Raw genomic sequence first — 14,106 nt, 5'->3', positions numbered from 1 at the left:
GAGAGCCAGGGTGAGAGGTGGTGCCATGGCCAGGGCTGTCTAACTGCAGAGTCCTCAAGGGCTGAGCAGGTGAGTGTAAACATCAGCATCACACAGAGAGGGAAGAAGGGTGGTTTCAGAGTCCCAGCCTAACTTGAGGCACCAAACACACAGGGCCTGGGAAGCATGGTTTGGCTCAAGGGGTTCAGGGAAACTCCTTTATATTTTTGGAACCAAGTTTCTGGTTGGTGAGTCCCTTCCGTGTGTTTGAGCCATCCTTCTGTCAGGATAGCCACCCCTCAGCCCAGCCTAGCACCCTCCCCTCCTCCAGGCTATGCTAAGATACAGTTTTCCTCTTCTATGGCCTAGAGAACCGTACGTAGCTCACTCTTACAGCAGCTTCTGTTCCCTTCCATTTCTTTTTTCTTTTTTGTTTTCTTTTTCCTTTTTTTTTTCTTCTCCAATTCTTTTTTCAATTGCAAGCCATGTCTATTAACAGTTCAGATGGAGATGACACCATAGGCTTCCAGTTCTTCTAAGTATGGGTAAGCTCCCAGGCTCCCAGTGGGATTAGATATTACGTAGGCTGGAGGGAGAGCAAGGAGATGGGATTTCCCCAGTCTTAGGCTGAGCTGGACAATGGGTTTTGAAATGCCTGTGTGTTGCCAGAAGTAAGTGGTTATAAATTTGAACTTTATTTGAGAAATGGGTCTTCAGGGACCAGAGGGAGTAGTAGTTAGAGAAGCGGGGGTGGGGGCATATGAGGGGTGTGGAGAGTGTGGCCTGAGCTGGATGTGGTAGCAGGCACCATTAATCTCAGCACTGAAGAGGCAAAGGCAGCTGCATCTGTGAGTTCGAGAACAGCCTCATCTGCAGAACTTTCCAGGACATCCAGGGCTACACGGAGATACTCTATCTCCAAAAAGAAAACCTCAGAAACTTAGGGGGTGGGGAGAGAGGTGGGACTGTCCCTGTCCTGCAGAGTAAACACAGGGAGGCCTAGGGCAGCGCAGTTGCTAATATCTCGAACTCGCCTCCACCACGGTCAAATCTGGTCCTACAGTCTGGTCTGTGACAGATGCTTTGGCCTGCCTACTCACTTCCCTGCAGGCAGTTCTGCCTCCTGCGTCCTTCCTGCAGCCCAAGGTGGCTGATAGCACCTTGGTGACCGGAGCACACAACCTCCCACCTGGCTGCTGAGCTGTTTGGGTGTTACGGAGACCTTTCTTTAGCCTTTAGAAACCTCTACTCCTGTACCTGGGCGTTGTTTTTATAGGCTGTTCTTCCCCTGTGGCCTATGAAAAGTAGGTCAAGGTAGTTAACCTGCTTCAGGGAGACGTGCCAGGGTTCAAGACACCCAGCCTGGTGTCAGGACTCTTGAGTTCTATTTTCAGCTTCACAGCTAACAGCTGCGCGGCAGTCCTTCCAAGCGCATTCTCCCTTCTGGCTTGCCTTCAGGTCTCAGGATTTTTCCCCCTCTGAAGCTGCATCCCCCGTGGCTGTCATTTTCTCCTCTCTTCCCTTCATCCAGGAGGCTGTGCTTTAAAGCTGTCCCCTGCTCACTGCTGGTGCCTGGAGCAAGGATGAGGATGAGAACTGCAGCTGATGGAGAGATTAAAGGCTTCGGGTGGCCACGGCTGAGTGATGGGGCCTGGTGAAGCTAGCTGTCAGAGTGCTTTAGGACAGGCCTTGGGGATATTGCATGGATGCTGATTTCCTGGATGTCAAGGGAGGTTCTTGGGTTATGCGTGATGGCTGCCGCTTGCCTTCTATTTTCTAAGTCTTCCTTCTGTGAATCAGAGAGAAACTGGTTCGTGCAGAAACTGGCAGGGGAGACTATTGGAGCTGCCACCACAAAGGGCACTGTTAAAGAGAAACATGAAGCAAGGTGCAGTTTGGCTAAAGAATGATAATCTCGTCTTAGGCCTGAGCAAACCAGCCAACACCGAAAGGAACCGAAACTGGCAGATCCAGAGAGGAGTGCAAATGAAAGGACCCAGTATGCTATAACCCTGGAACAGATAAGGCACGGGAATTAATGCCGGTAAAGGGAGAGGAGGGGGCAGGTTATCTCAACTGTGAGGAAGAACCGCCCACTTACAGGGCAGTCTTGTGCATCAGTGTGCACTGCAAAGCTTCATCATCCAGGGCATCCCGAGCCTGCACCCCCACCCAGCTCCTTGCTGGAAAGCTGCAGAACCTCTCTGCACCTCAGCCTCGCTGTAAGGTGGAGATGGCAGTGTGGATGCTCCTTGGCCGACAATGCTGTTACACCCTGATAAAATCATCGTAGGAGCTGCTGGGGATGTGGCTCAGCCGGCCAGGCTTTGCCACACTAATGGGAAGGAAGACCCGAGTTTGCACCCACGTAAATGCTGGGTAGAAATGGCAGCCTGCAATCCCAGCTCTTGAGAAGAGGAGCCAGGGTGCCCCTGGAGCGAGCTGACTGTCTAACGAGCAAGTTCTGGGTTCAAGTGAGAAACCCTGGCCCAATGCGTAAGATGAGAGGAGAGCAACAGAAACAAAACAAAGCATGACATTAGGCTCTGGCTCTCACATGCAAATGCACACATGTATGTACACACATACACATGCACACGCACAGGCACACGCACACGCACAGCATACGCATACACACCAAGAAGAAAACATTGTAAGAAGAAAATTCACTGAATTCCGTAGCTGGGCTTTTTGGCTACTTTATTGGTTTTTTGTCTACCACACTTCTCCACCCACATACCTTCTGACCCCTCAACACTAGGTAGGAGAGAAAGAAGGACAGAGGGAAAGAGGGCACAGATCTCTTTAGACTGCTTCCTGCTGACTAGGGTGTTGAGTTCCTTGGGGCAAATTTGGTCGTCAGAGACAGGATATCCAATTTCTTCTACTAGTCTCTTTGACAACCCACAGCAGCACGGGGAGCAGCGCCACGTTTTAGGAGCACCTCCAGCCCTTCTCGAGGCTCTGGCATTTATAAGAGTCCCCCAGAATTCCCAACGTAAGCTATCCTCAGCGTGCAAAACCACACTCCCGAAGCAGAAGACACACCAGAGTCAGCAGCTGTAGACAATCCGAAGCACCTGGGATTAAATCGAAACCACAGTCACATGACATAACTGAGCTTTAAAAGAAACCAAACTTCTCACTACATACGTCTGCCAACCTACGTCAAAACCTAGAACACTGCGCTCTGTAGGCCACTGCTGTCCTCCCCTCATGAGCCAAGAGCTGACTAAGAGCTGGGGGCTCGTTGTCACTGCCCAGTAGCAAGAAAGCATGCCGTGCTAGGCTGAGAAAAGATCAAAATTCCAACTACGGTTTCTACTCGAAGGTGTATTACCTTCACACAGCGTGAAGGTTGGCCGTCATAAGTCACGGACAGTCTGTACCGAGACCTACGTGGAGCCTGGCACAGACCCACTGCAACTGGGCCGTTCAGCAAATGCAATTTCTTTCACTTTACTGTCTGTCCTGCCCATTGCCTTATTTGGGATTCCTGCAAGGAAAATCGAACCTACTTAAGATAGAAATCCCAGTTCTGAGTTTCATCCATCCTATAGCTTCCCTAAGTAGCGGATTTCTGTTCTGTCTCCTCACAGTCACACTGCCTCAACAGACCAAGGAAACAATCCCTTCCAAGTCTCCCGGAGAATCGAGAACTTCACTGGGGTCCCTCACACGACCGTGAGGAACAAGGCGGTTGCATCACTGGAAAGCCCACCCATCAGAGGGGGTGGCCATAGAAGCTGCCTCACTGGGGCTCCTGGTATGGCATGCAGGCAGCAACACCACTGGAGGGCCTCCCACCCACCCACCCTCCAGAAATTGCTTCCTGGTTTATGCAGGAAACCTGTTGTAATGGAAGTTTTGGTTTCTCTGTAAACTCAGTTATGTTATGTAAATATGTTTTCTTGGTTTAATCCGAAGTGCGGGGTTTTCGTTTGGCCTTTAGTTTGTCTGCAGCTGATCGATTAACCATCTTGTGTGGGGCGTGGCCTCTGCCAGCGGCACGGAGAGGGGCGTGGCCTAGGACTCTGAGGGCTATAAATCTGAGAGCCCAGAAGGAGAAGCAGTGGCCTGTGGTGTTGGCATGGGCCTTGTAGCAGTTTGGAGTGACCAGAGACGGACAGTATGGCAGATGGAGAGAAACGTTTGAACGCAGCTGCGGCTTGGAGGAGACTGCTGGCTGGGCTTGCTGTTGACGGAGATTGGTATAGCCCCAGGGAAGCCATCAAGCCTAAACAGCCAGGAGAAGTAAAGGAGCCTGCGCCCTGTCTCCCCACTAACCTTCTCTCTACTACCTAGGGTTGGGGGGTTGGAAGGGAGAGGCTTTGAGGAGCCTCGATTTTAAAAACTAGGGCTGTATACACCCTGTCTCACTTGCTATTATTGCTGGGATAAGACATCATAACCAAGGCAACTTATAAAAGAAAGCATTCAGTTTGGGGCTGACCTTTCCAGAGGGTAGCCGACCCCACAGCCATCATGGTGGGGAACAGGGCAGCAGGAAGGCAGCATGGCTGTGGATCAGAGCTTTCATCTGACCCACCAGCATGAGGCAGAGAGAGAGAGAGAGAGACCCTACGGCAATAGCGTGGCCTCTTCAAACCTCCAAGGTTCACCTGCAGTGACACACCTCCCTCCACAAAGCCACACCTCCTAATCCTCCCCAAACAGTTCCACCCCAGAGGAAAATAGAAATGCTGTTTAGGGTGCAGTGAGCTCTGTCTCCTGACTGGGGTAACGGATCTCTCCAGTTTTATCCTTGCTTTTGCAAAAAGAAAAGGGTGGAAAACACTGTGAACTGTAGGTTTCAGGAAAGTTCTCAACAGGAAGCAAGGGTCAAAGAGGGCAATGCACTAACCTATTATATTGGACGCATAGCACAGAGTATGTAGGAAACAGAACACAAACTAACTTCTCAGGGTTAAGTAAAGTATTAATACATGAAAGTCAGCCTGGCACACACCTTTAATCGCAGCACTTGAAAGCGGAAGCAGGCAGCTCTCTGGGTCTAAGGCCAGTCTGGTCTACACATCGAAGTCCAGGGCAGCGAACGCTAATATGCAGAGAAGCTGTGTCTCGAAAAACAAAACAAAACAAAATGAAGGTCATTGCCTCCACCAAGAGGCAAGAGGAAAAATCAAGAAACAGAGAGAGAGAAAGGCCCGGGAAAGAGAAGGCAGAGATCTTCAGGGCTTGGGGCGTTGGCCTGAGGTTTCTGCCCTTCTGTGTCTGCGTCTCACCCAGTCAGGTCAGGTGGAAGAGACGGAATTCAAATCGGCTCTGGGCTTGCTAACTACACAAATAAATCTGGAGAGGAAAAACCAGGCGGACTTCCCGAAGCCCTTGGGGGTTGAGAGGGCCCTGTATTTCCTGCATACCTGGCCCAGGTAGCCAGCACCTAGAGTTTGGAGACCCACGGAAAGAGGAAGGTTACGGCTCAATTTCTGTTCCTTAGCGCCCCTGGCTTGGTCTCAGCAGCCTGAATAGAGCTGGAGGAGGGGTGCACCTGCAGCTTCAGCTGCCCTGCTTGCTGACCTCTGGAGACGGAGTGGGGTGGGTGGGAGCGGAGGGCTGGTCATCAGTTTGGACGATACATAAGCGACCCGCGTTGGGTTGGGCCGGGACCTGGAATTCAGATGAAGGATCCACTGGGTGATTGCGGCAACCAGAACCCAGGCTCCCCCCTGGGGCGTCAGGTTGGCAAAAGGCTTGCCCCAGGCTGGGGAGGGGAGTGGGCTAGGATGGAGGCGGGACTCTTAAGGCCGCCGGCCTGTGGCCAAGGGGAAGGGGTGTGGCGGGACACAGCTCCGCCCCCTGCGCACCGCCTCGCCTGCGGACGGGAGCGGGAGGCGGCGGCCAGCCTCGGCGCTGAATGGGCGGGTGGCGTCCCGCCCGCCGCCGGCCCCCGTCGGCTGCTCCCGCCGCGCCCGGGTCTCCGCCCGCAGCCGCCCGAGCCCGCCGGGCTGTGAATGAAAGGCAGGCGCGGCCCGGACTAGCTGCCAGCGACGCGGCGACGCCGGCCTCTCGGGAGGCGCGCTCCCCGCGGAGATGTACGGTAAGGATGGCTCGGCGCCCCGGCTGGGGCCCGCAAACTTCCAGGACGTGGACCTTTGTCCCCCCAAACCCTCTCCGGAGCGGACCCCGGCCAAAAGCGAGAGCGCCGACTTGGTGCCAGGCTGGGCTGTTTCAGCCGCCCGTGGGCGCGCGTCTGTGCCGAGAGGACAAAGATGCCTCCGGCCGGGGGACTATCTGATCCCCTGAGATCCTTCGGGCTGGCGTGTGCTGGCGCTAGGGGCGGTGGTCCGTCGCCGGGTGGGGACTCTAATGATGGAGAGGCACCGGCTCTGGGGAAAGCGAGTGTCTCCGGAGCTGAACTGACAAAGAGTGTTGGCGGAGGTGATCGTGTGACAGTAATTGCAGAATTAACAAAGAGGCTTATGCTCGGGAGTTTGATGCGCGAAACTGGTCCAGGGGTAGAGAGGGTAGCTGCTCTTTGCCAGCCTGATGCCGGGCTCTTTGGATGTGGGAGGCGGAGCTGGCAGTGCAGGAGTTGGGGAGCGAGCTGGCGCTGGAGGTTCATCTCTCTGAGCTGGGTGGACTTGGCCTCTACCTCACCCGGCTGCAGGCTCCCCAATTTCCAGACTGGCCCTTCGGAGGGCTGAAGGGGAGAGGGTCTCTCCCAGTTCAGGAGCCACCGCCCCCACGGATGTGTGACAGTTCCAAGACAGCTCTGCTTGCTTATTTACCAAGAATTCCTCTGGTTCTGCAGGCAGTGTGGACGAGGAGAGCGCTCCTTGGGTCCCACTTTGCAGATCGTGTAAGAGTGGAACGCTGGCAATCTGGACCAAGTCTAGGAATGGGCTGCCTTGCAGAACCTACCAAGGGTGCATGTGTGCTCGTATTCCTGTTAGAGCCCAGGTCTCTGGTAGTTATTCTGGGGTCAGCGTGAGAATTGAAGCCGTGTTCTCCCTCTCCTACTGAGGGGTAGGGGCTCGGGCTGCACCTGAGCGGTGAGCGATCTGGAAGAGTGTTCCCAATTTAACCCACCTCTGAGGCTGCTGGCTGCCTCTGCGAACAGACCATGAGTCACAAAGTTTGTTGGCACAGAGGAAGCTGAGAGCGTGCTGAAAAGGCTCAGCAGTTGGTGGCCCCCCTATTTAGAAGACTCAACTTTTGCATGTGGCATCTCCTTCCCTGGCCAGTTTTTGCACAGCCACGCTGTGATTCCTGTAGAATCTCTTGGGTGGACCCAGTGGGGGAGGGGAGACGACCTCAGTGAGGACCCTAAAGGAAGGTGACTGGACTTTGCTTTGCCTGTCGGGGAGGTAAAAAGAGCCATATACCTCTCTTATTCTGTCTGTCTGCCCCCTACCCCCCATTCTCTTCTGCAGAGGGAGCAGCCTGAAGCTGCAGATCACTTGACAAAAGCATGTGACTGCAGGGGCACCTGCAGCAGGGAAGGAGTTAGGACAGGCCCGTCAGTATGGGCCAGAATTAGCAGCCCTGGGTCACCACGTTAGTAGATGATGTAATAACTTACTGAAGGTGTCTGAGAATGGGGGTGGGGAGGGGTTCCCGGTCTGCTCCTGCTGGAATCGCTGGCTCCAACAGAAGGATGAACTGGGGAGCTGGCCTAACTGCGTGCTATTTTCAGACGCACCACAGAATTTCAGTTCTCTTTAATAATGTTTTCATTTCCCCAGATGCCAACAGAGCAGGGGCTAACCTGGGTGATTCATAGAAAGACTATGATGAAGGACTCCTGGGGAGTTGCCCGCGGCACAGGGAGGTCACATTAGTGCTGGGTGGGAGCTGGCCCCTGGCAAAGCCTGGTCTCTGGAGCCTTGCCTGCCTGCGTCTTAGTGTGGTCCTGCCTTGGTGAGATGAAAGAGGCCTCTAGAGCTGTTCGCCTTTTCTCTAGAAGTCAGTGGTGAACAGGGATGAGAGAAGAGGACAGCCTGGGCTCCAGAGTGAGTTCTGGGTTAGCAGCACTATATAGGAAGAGGCTATCGACATGGGAAGAGACTAAAGAAGAAAGAAGGTGAAAGATGTCAATAGAGAAGTGAGAGGTGCATGGCATTATGGACTTCCTACCCATTGTTCTTTCACCTAATTTTTGAAGTGTCCTGTCCAGATGATATGGGTAGGATAAGGTGAGGTGACATCAGGCCTTTTGGCTTACTGCTGGCCCTTTGTTCCCCTTTTCCTAATGTCTCAGGTGAATGCATATCGTAAGATGCCACCAGGCATTTTAAGAACCGATAGTAAGGACATATAGAACCAGAAGCTGCCTACGAGCCGTAGATAAAGGTGACCTTTGACCTCCCACCTTGGTGGTTCACTCTATTATGTGTTCAGACCCTTCAGCTGTGTCCTGACCTCACACTGTGCCCTCACCCCTTGCCACTCCAGACAGATCTCAGTTTCCTTCTTGTCCGTCCCCACCTTACCGTTGTCCTCCACAACTCAGCCTGCCTCCTTCCTTTGCCCTCTTGTTTTTCCTGGAGGGCACAGTGGGATCCTAGGCCTGGGGTCAGTGGATTCACAGCTCCGTGGCCTGAGGCAAGTGGGTCAGGTCTCTGGTTTCGACTTCTCTATAAATGGTGAACTACCCACCTGCCTCCCTGATCTGTTGTGCCCTTCAGAAATCCAGCAACGGTAAGAGGGTCTACACTGGCACAGAAGAGCCCGAGCCTTTCTCGGGGCCTCTTGCTTCTCTGTCAGCTCCTGCACATGCCTGTTTAAGTCTCCTCTCACCACAGCCGAAACAGCCATGTCACCTTGACCTTGCTAACTATGACCCACCAAACAGCTCCCCTCTTCCTTCTTTTTTAAGACAAGGGTCATATTATACATCCCAAGTTAGCCTTGGACTCCTCTTCATACTCCCACCTTTGCCTCTGGAGTGGTGGGATTACAGGCCTGTGAAACCACACTCAACCGGAGCTGTTTTTTTGACCTGTCTAGGCTACTACCATCTTTCACTCAGCTCTAAACCAGTCTTTCTTTCTTTCTTTCTTTCTTTCTTTCTTTCTTTCTTTCTTGCATTCATTTTTGCTTTTTAAGACAGGATTTCTCTGTGTAGCCTTGGCTGTCCTGAACTCACTTTGAAGACCAGGCTGGCCTTGAACTCACAGAGATCCTCCTGCCTCTGCCTCCCTGAGTGCTAGGATCACACATGTGCGCCACAGTACCCAGCTGGTTACTTTATTAAATGGCTCTCCAAAGGGACACAATTACTTCCTATAGTCTTTTTTGTTTGCTTGTTTGTTTTTGAAACAGGGTTTTAAAGATGTGTGCTTCCTCTGTCTGACCCAAAGTCTTGATTGTATCTCTGAATGTGGATTGACAACAGTCATGGAGAAAAAAAGTACTTGGTCCTAGGGAGGGTGAGCCACCAGACAAGTTCTGCAAAGGTGGATCCCACTTTCTTTTGGTTGGGATTCTATAATCAGGATTTAACCTATTCCTGTCACCAGGGCCAAAGCCATGAGTGTTCCACTTCCTCACTGAGGTTGCTGCTTGCTGAGAGGAGTGCCTCTAGAGACGAAGGGCAGCTGGCCATGGGGATTTCCCCCACACACTGTGGTTTGGCCATGCTGGTCCCACTGAAGCCAAAGCTGCTCTGGCTGATTCCTCTGTATCCTCAGCTGGTGCCTCCCTCTCTGCTTTGTGACAGAGAATGTTCACTGTGGGGACAGCTTTGGTATCCAGCTTTTGAAACTGCTCAGTGCAGTCAATATATTCTGTACATGCAGTTGTAAATGGGGCAGAGAAACTGCAGGGCCAGGCTGACTCTCCTTGAGGTGCAAAGACTCACCTTTGTAGAAATCTGCCTGCTTGCCTGCCTGTCTCTCTCTGTCTTTGTCTGCCTCTCTGTTTCCTCTGTCTTTTTCTGTCTGTCTCTTTCTCATACACACACGCACACACACATTCTTCCTCTCTCACACATACTCACACACAGTCACCTTCCCTCTAAATCTTGAGCCTCCTGCTGCTCCTGGTGCCATGCATGGCTTCAGCCGTGTGGCCTGCCCTTCCCTGTATCCCCATTCTTTATTCTCCTTTGGAAGAGGCCCTGTGGGCAGAACCTGTTTTCCATCTCTTACTGCTCACAGTTCAGTGATTTCAGGCTGCTGCAGTGCTGTTCTTTCATATCAATTAAAGACCGAAAGTTAATATCACCTCAGAGAAGATCTGGGGAAGAGAGCAGGGGGGAAAAGTCATCCCTTCACTGCTGCCCATTCAGACCTGTCTTTTGGATTGGGGAATAGCTCAGTGGTAGAGCCTAAGGTTTGACCCCCAGCACTCTATTACACTACAAAACAAACAAAAACCCTAAAGAACCAACTACCTAAAACCCTAAAGAACAGAGCAGTGGTGCTACATGACTTTAATCCCAGCACTCAGAAGGCAGAAAGCAGGTGGATCTCTGAGTTCAAGAACAGCCAGGGCTACAAAGCAAAACCCTGTCCCAAAAAACAAAAAACAAAAGAATTAACTACTGATTAAAACCCATCAAAGCTTCTGGTTTTTGTGTTAGTTTACAAGACTGCTATAATTTTGCCACCTGCCCAAATCCTTTGTTTTTTGTTTTTGTTTTCTTTTTCTTTTTACTTTCTTTCTGTATCTCTGCTGTGTTTGTTACTCTTGGGAATCGATAGTGAAAGAGCACCAATGACCCCCTACCCCAGCTGGTCCCCTCAGGTAACCTTGAACCGGAGCTTTTCTTAGCATGCACATGCGCATGCACGCGCGCGCACACACACACACACACACGCACACACACACACACACACACACTCATACTCACATGCTCTAAAAAGAACACCCACCTTTCATAGAAATTAATTTGAACAGGAGTTGCTCCCATTTTCCCATTTTCCTCAGTTCTTCTCTGCCTCTGTCTTAGTCAGGGTTTCTATTGCTGTGAAGAGGCACCACGACCACAGCAACTCTGACAAAGGAAAACCTTTAATTGGGGCCGGCTTACAGCTTCAGACGTTTAGCCCATGATCGATCATCATAGCGGGAAGCATGGCAGCGTGCAGGAAGATGTGATGTTCTACATCCCAATCCACTGGCAGCCGAAGGAGGCTGTGTGTCGCTGGGTGTGGCTTGAGCATGTGTGAGACCTCAGTCCTACCTCCACAGTGACACACTTCCTCCAATAAGGCCACACCTCCTAATAGTGCCACTCCCTATGCACCAAGCATTCAAACACATGAGTCTCGGGGACCACAGCTCTTCAAACCACCACAGCCTCTTAATTTTATTTTGGTGTTTCAAGACAGGGTTTCTCTGTGTAGCCCTAGATGTCCTGGCCTCGATTTGTAGACCAGGTTAGCCTCAAAAACACAGAGATCTGCCTGCCGCTGCCCCCCCCCCCCACGCTGGGATTGAAGGCATGTGCCATGACACCTGGCACCACAGCTTCTTGGTTTTATTTTGCTTGTGTGTATGTCTATATGTGTTTATGATGTGGGGGGACATCCATGCATGTCATGGCATGTGTGTGGAGGTCAGAGGACAGCCTCACATGTGAGTTCTCGCCTCCCACCTTGTCTTGAGTGCCACTCCGCTATATGCCAGGCTAGAGCTCCCAGGGTCTATGCTATCTCTGACTCCCAGCTCACCCTGAAAGCGCTGGGACTACAGATGTGTGCTGCCATGCCTGGCTTTAGGTGGGTTCGGGAGATTTGCACTCAACCTTCCCATTCACATGGCAAGGTACATGTTACCCTCTGAGCCATTTCCCCATCCCCTTTGCCTTTAAATTTATGAAAAGAGGCAACAAATTAAATAAGCAAATGAAAACATATGCCTTGTAGATTAAGACCAGTACTGGTCATATGTTCCCCAATTCAAACAAAAGAAGCTTAGTAGTTTTTTTTTTTTAAATGACCTTTATTTTCTTTTACTGCCGCTAATACTGACCTTTCTAGAGAATCTGAAAATAGCGCTAGCAATAACAAATATTGCCAGCTCTTCTGTCTCTTCCCACATGGCATGTACGCACCCTCCCCCAACCTCAAATTAATGAAAAATCTCCAGTTCTTACTTGAACCACATATTTGCATGGGTCTGGGCTGTTGTAGCTCAGCGGTCGAGTATAGACTTGACGTGCCTGACGCCCGTGCATTCAGTCTCGTGTTAATTAGCTCTCCATGATTGCTGTGACAAATCATCTTAAAAGAGAAAAGGTTTATTGAGTCACAGTCTTAGAGGTTTCAGTTTGGTCAGTTTGGCCCCACTGCTTTTGGGTCTGTAGTGAGATAGGGTACCGAGGTGGAAGCTGGAAGCTGCTAGCTCCGTAATGGCCTGGGAACACAGAGGGAGGTGGGCGGGGCCAGAGTCCCAGTGTCTTCTCAGGGGGAAACTAGGCCTCTGTGACCTGAACCTTCCCTCAGGCAGCCTCAGAGCCTGCACCACTTCCAATAGGCCTACAACTTATGGGCCTTTGGGGAACATTCCAGACCTAAACTGCAGCAGATCCCAGCACCGTGTGCACATGCACACACATGAGCATACTTCTAAGGAGCCATGTGATATTTACACATATGTTCATATGTATTATTCTGTTCAAAGATAAGCATCTTTAGTTCCTCACACGTCATTCCCCTGTGGTGAAAACGTTCAAAATCCTGTCATCTAGCTAAGAACTATGTACTGGGGGCTGGAAAAATGGCTCAGAGGTTAAGAGCACTTGTACCTCCAGAAGAACCAAAGTTCAAATCCCAGCACTCCCGTCAGGTGACATACAACTGCCTACCACGCTGGTTCTCAGCCTGTGGTTCACAACCCCTTTTGGGATCAAACAACCCTTTCACAGGGGTTGCCTAAGACCGTTGAAAGCACAGATGTTTACAGTACAATTCATAACAGAAGTAGCAATGAGAATAATTTTATAGTCGGGGTCACCACAACATGAGGAACTGTGTTAAAGGGCCGCAGCATTGGAAAGGTTGAGAACCGCTGGCCTGTAACCCCAGCTTCAGAGGACCCAACGCCCTCTGACCTCCCCAAGCATGCGCACTCATACACATAGGTGAAAATAATAACAATAAAGTTGAAAAATAGTCCATCATCATTATTATTATTATTATTATCTATAGTTACCCTATACCAGAGAGCTGCCATTTTTAAAGTTGGTTCTCTTCCTCCACTTTTACGTGGCTTCTGGGGAGCAAGCCAGGCTTGGTCAAATCAAGCCTTTCCCCGCTAAGCCTTTTTGGCAGCTCTAGAGTTTTGTTTTTTTTTTGTTTGTCTGTTTGTTTGTTTGTTTTTTAAACTGAGTGTCTGTCCTGGAACTCACTATGTAGAGCAGGCTGCCCTGGACCTCAGAGATCCTCTCGCTGGGATTACAGGCTAATGCTACCCAGCCCCAGGCTGGTTTTCAAAGGCTATGGTATGGTACACTGAATGGAGAAATGCCTGGTGCCCAAAGCTTTTTCTGAACTCTGGAAGTTTTCCTTTAGATTATAGTCAAGGAATGAGTGTGAGTGCATAAAACATTTTACAGACTTGTTACTATTGTCAAGTTTTCAGTTTGTGCAAGTAACACTCCTGTTAGCAGTTATCCGAGTGCCTGCCTTCTGGTGTCCTCAAAGGCAATAAACACTTGGGATTAGCCAGGGGCTCCAGTTACTGCTGGGGCTGAGGGTATGGTGGATAGAGCACTTGCTTCGCATTCCTGAGACTCAGCTTCTTATCTTTGTTAACCTGGTCTGTTTATATCTCTTGAGCTTGCGTTCTGGGTGCACAGTCTATGTAGGCAGTTGGGTACGTACATAAGTGTGTAGAAGGCAGAGGTTGACACTGGCTTCCTCTATCACTTTTTGCCTTACTTTTTGAGACAGGGTTTCACAGAGTCAGAAGTTCATTGCTTTCTCTAGGCTGCCTGCTATTGACCTCGAGGGATTCCCCCTCCCATCTCTGCCATCCTAGAAATGGGGGTACAGACACGTCCTGCCATGCCCAGCTTTTATGTGGGTGCAGGACTCCTCACTCAGGTCCTCATGCCCACGTATCAAGTACTTCACTGACCGAACCATCTCCATAACCCGCTAACTTCTATTTTATTACTAACACTTTTCTATTTTTAAGCATTTGCATTTCAGT

At 50.9% G+C, this 14,106-nt stretch overlaps 1 protein-coding gene and 1 long non-coding RNA gene across 2 annotated transcripts in view; one reads left to right on the top strand and one right to left on the bottom strand.

The window, feature by feature from the left end:
• Positions 1-2,668: 2,668 nt before the first annotated feature.
• Positions 2,669-5,769, bottom strand: LOC132646743 (uncharacterized). Its single transcript, XR_009584993.1, has 3 exons — positions 5,364-5,769; positions 4,949-5,054; positions 2,669-3,059 (listed from the first exon to the last, which is right to left on the bottom strand). It is a non-coding gene; the product is annotated as an uncharacterized LOC132646743 (long non-coding RNA).
• Positions 5,770-5,881: 112 nt separating this feature from the next.
• Positions 5,882-14,106, top strand: part of Efr3b (EFR3 homolog B) — a 75,958-nt gene continuing 67,733 nt past the window's right edge. Inside the window, exon 1 of the mRNA XM_021648271.2 lies at positions 5,882-6,040. Within this exon, the coding sequence (XP_021503946.1) occupies positions 6,034-6,040 (7 nt within the window). The 5' untranslated portion in view covers positions 5,882-6,033. The remainder of the gene's footprint in view (positions 6,041-14,106) is intronic.

This window comes from Meriones unguiculatus, chromosome 1, assembly GCF_030254825.1.
Source record: "Meriones unguiculatus strain TT.TT164.6M chromosome 1, Bangor_MerUng_6.1, whole genome shotgun sequence".
In the NCBI taxonomy this organism is placed as follows: Eukaryota; Metazoa; Chordata; class Mammalia; order Rodentia; family Muridae; genus Meriones; species Meriones unguiculatus.
This window is presented reverse-complemented; position numbering and strand designations above follow the sequence as displayed.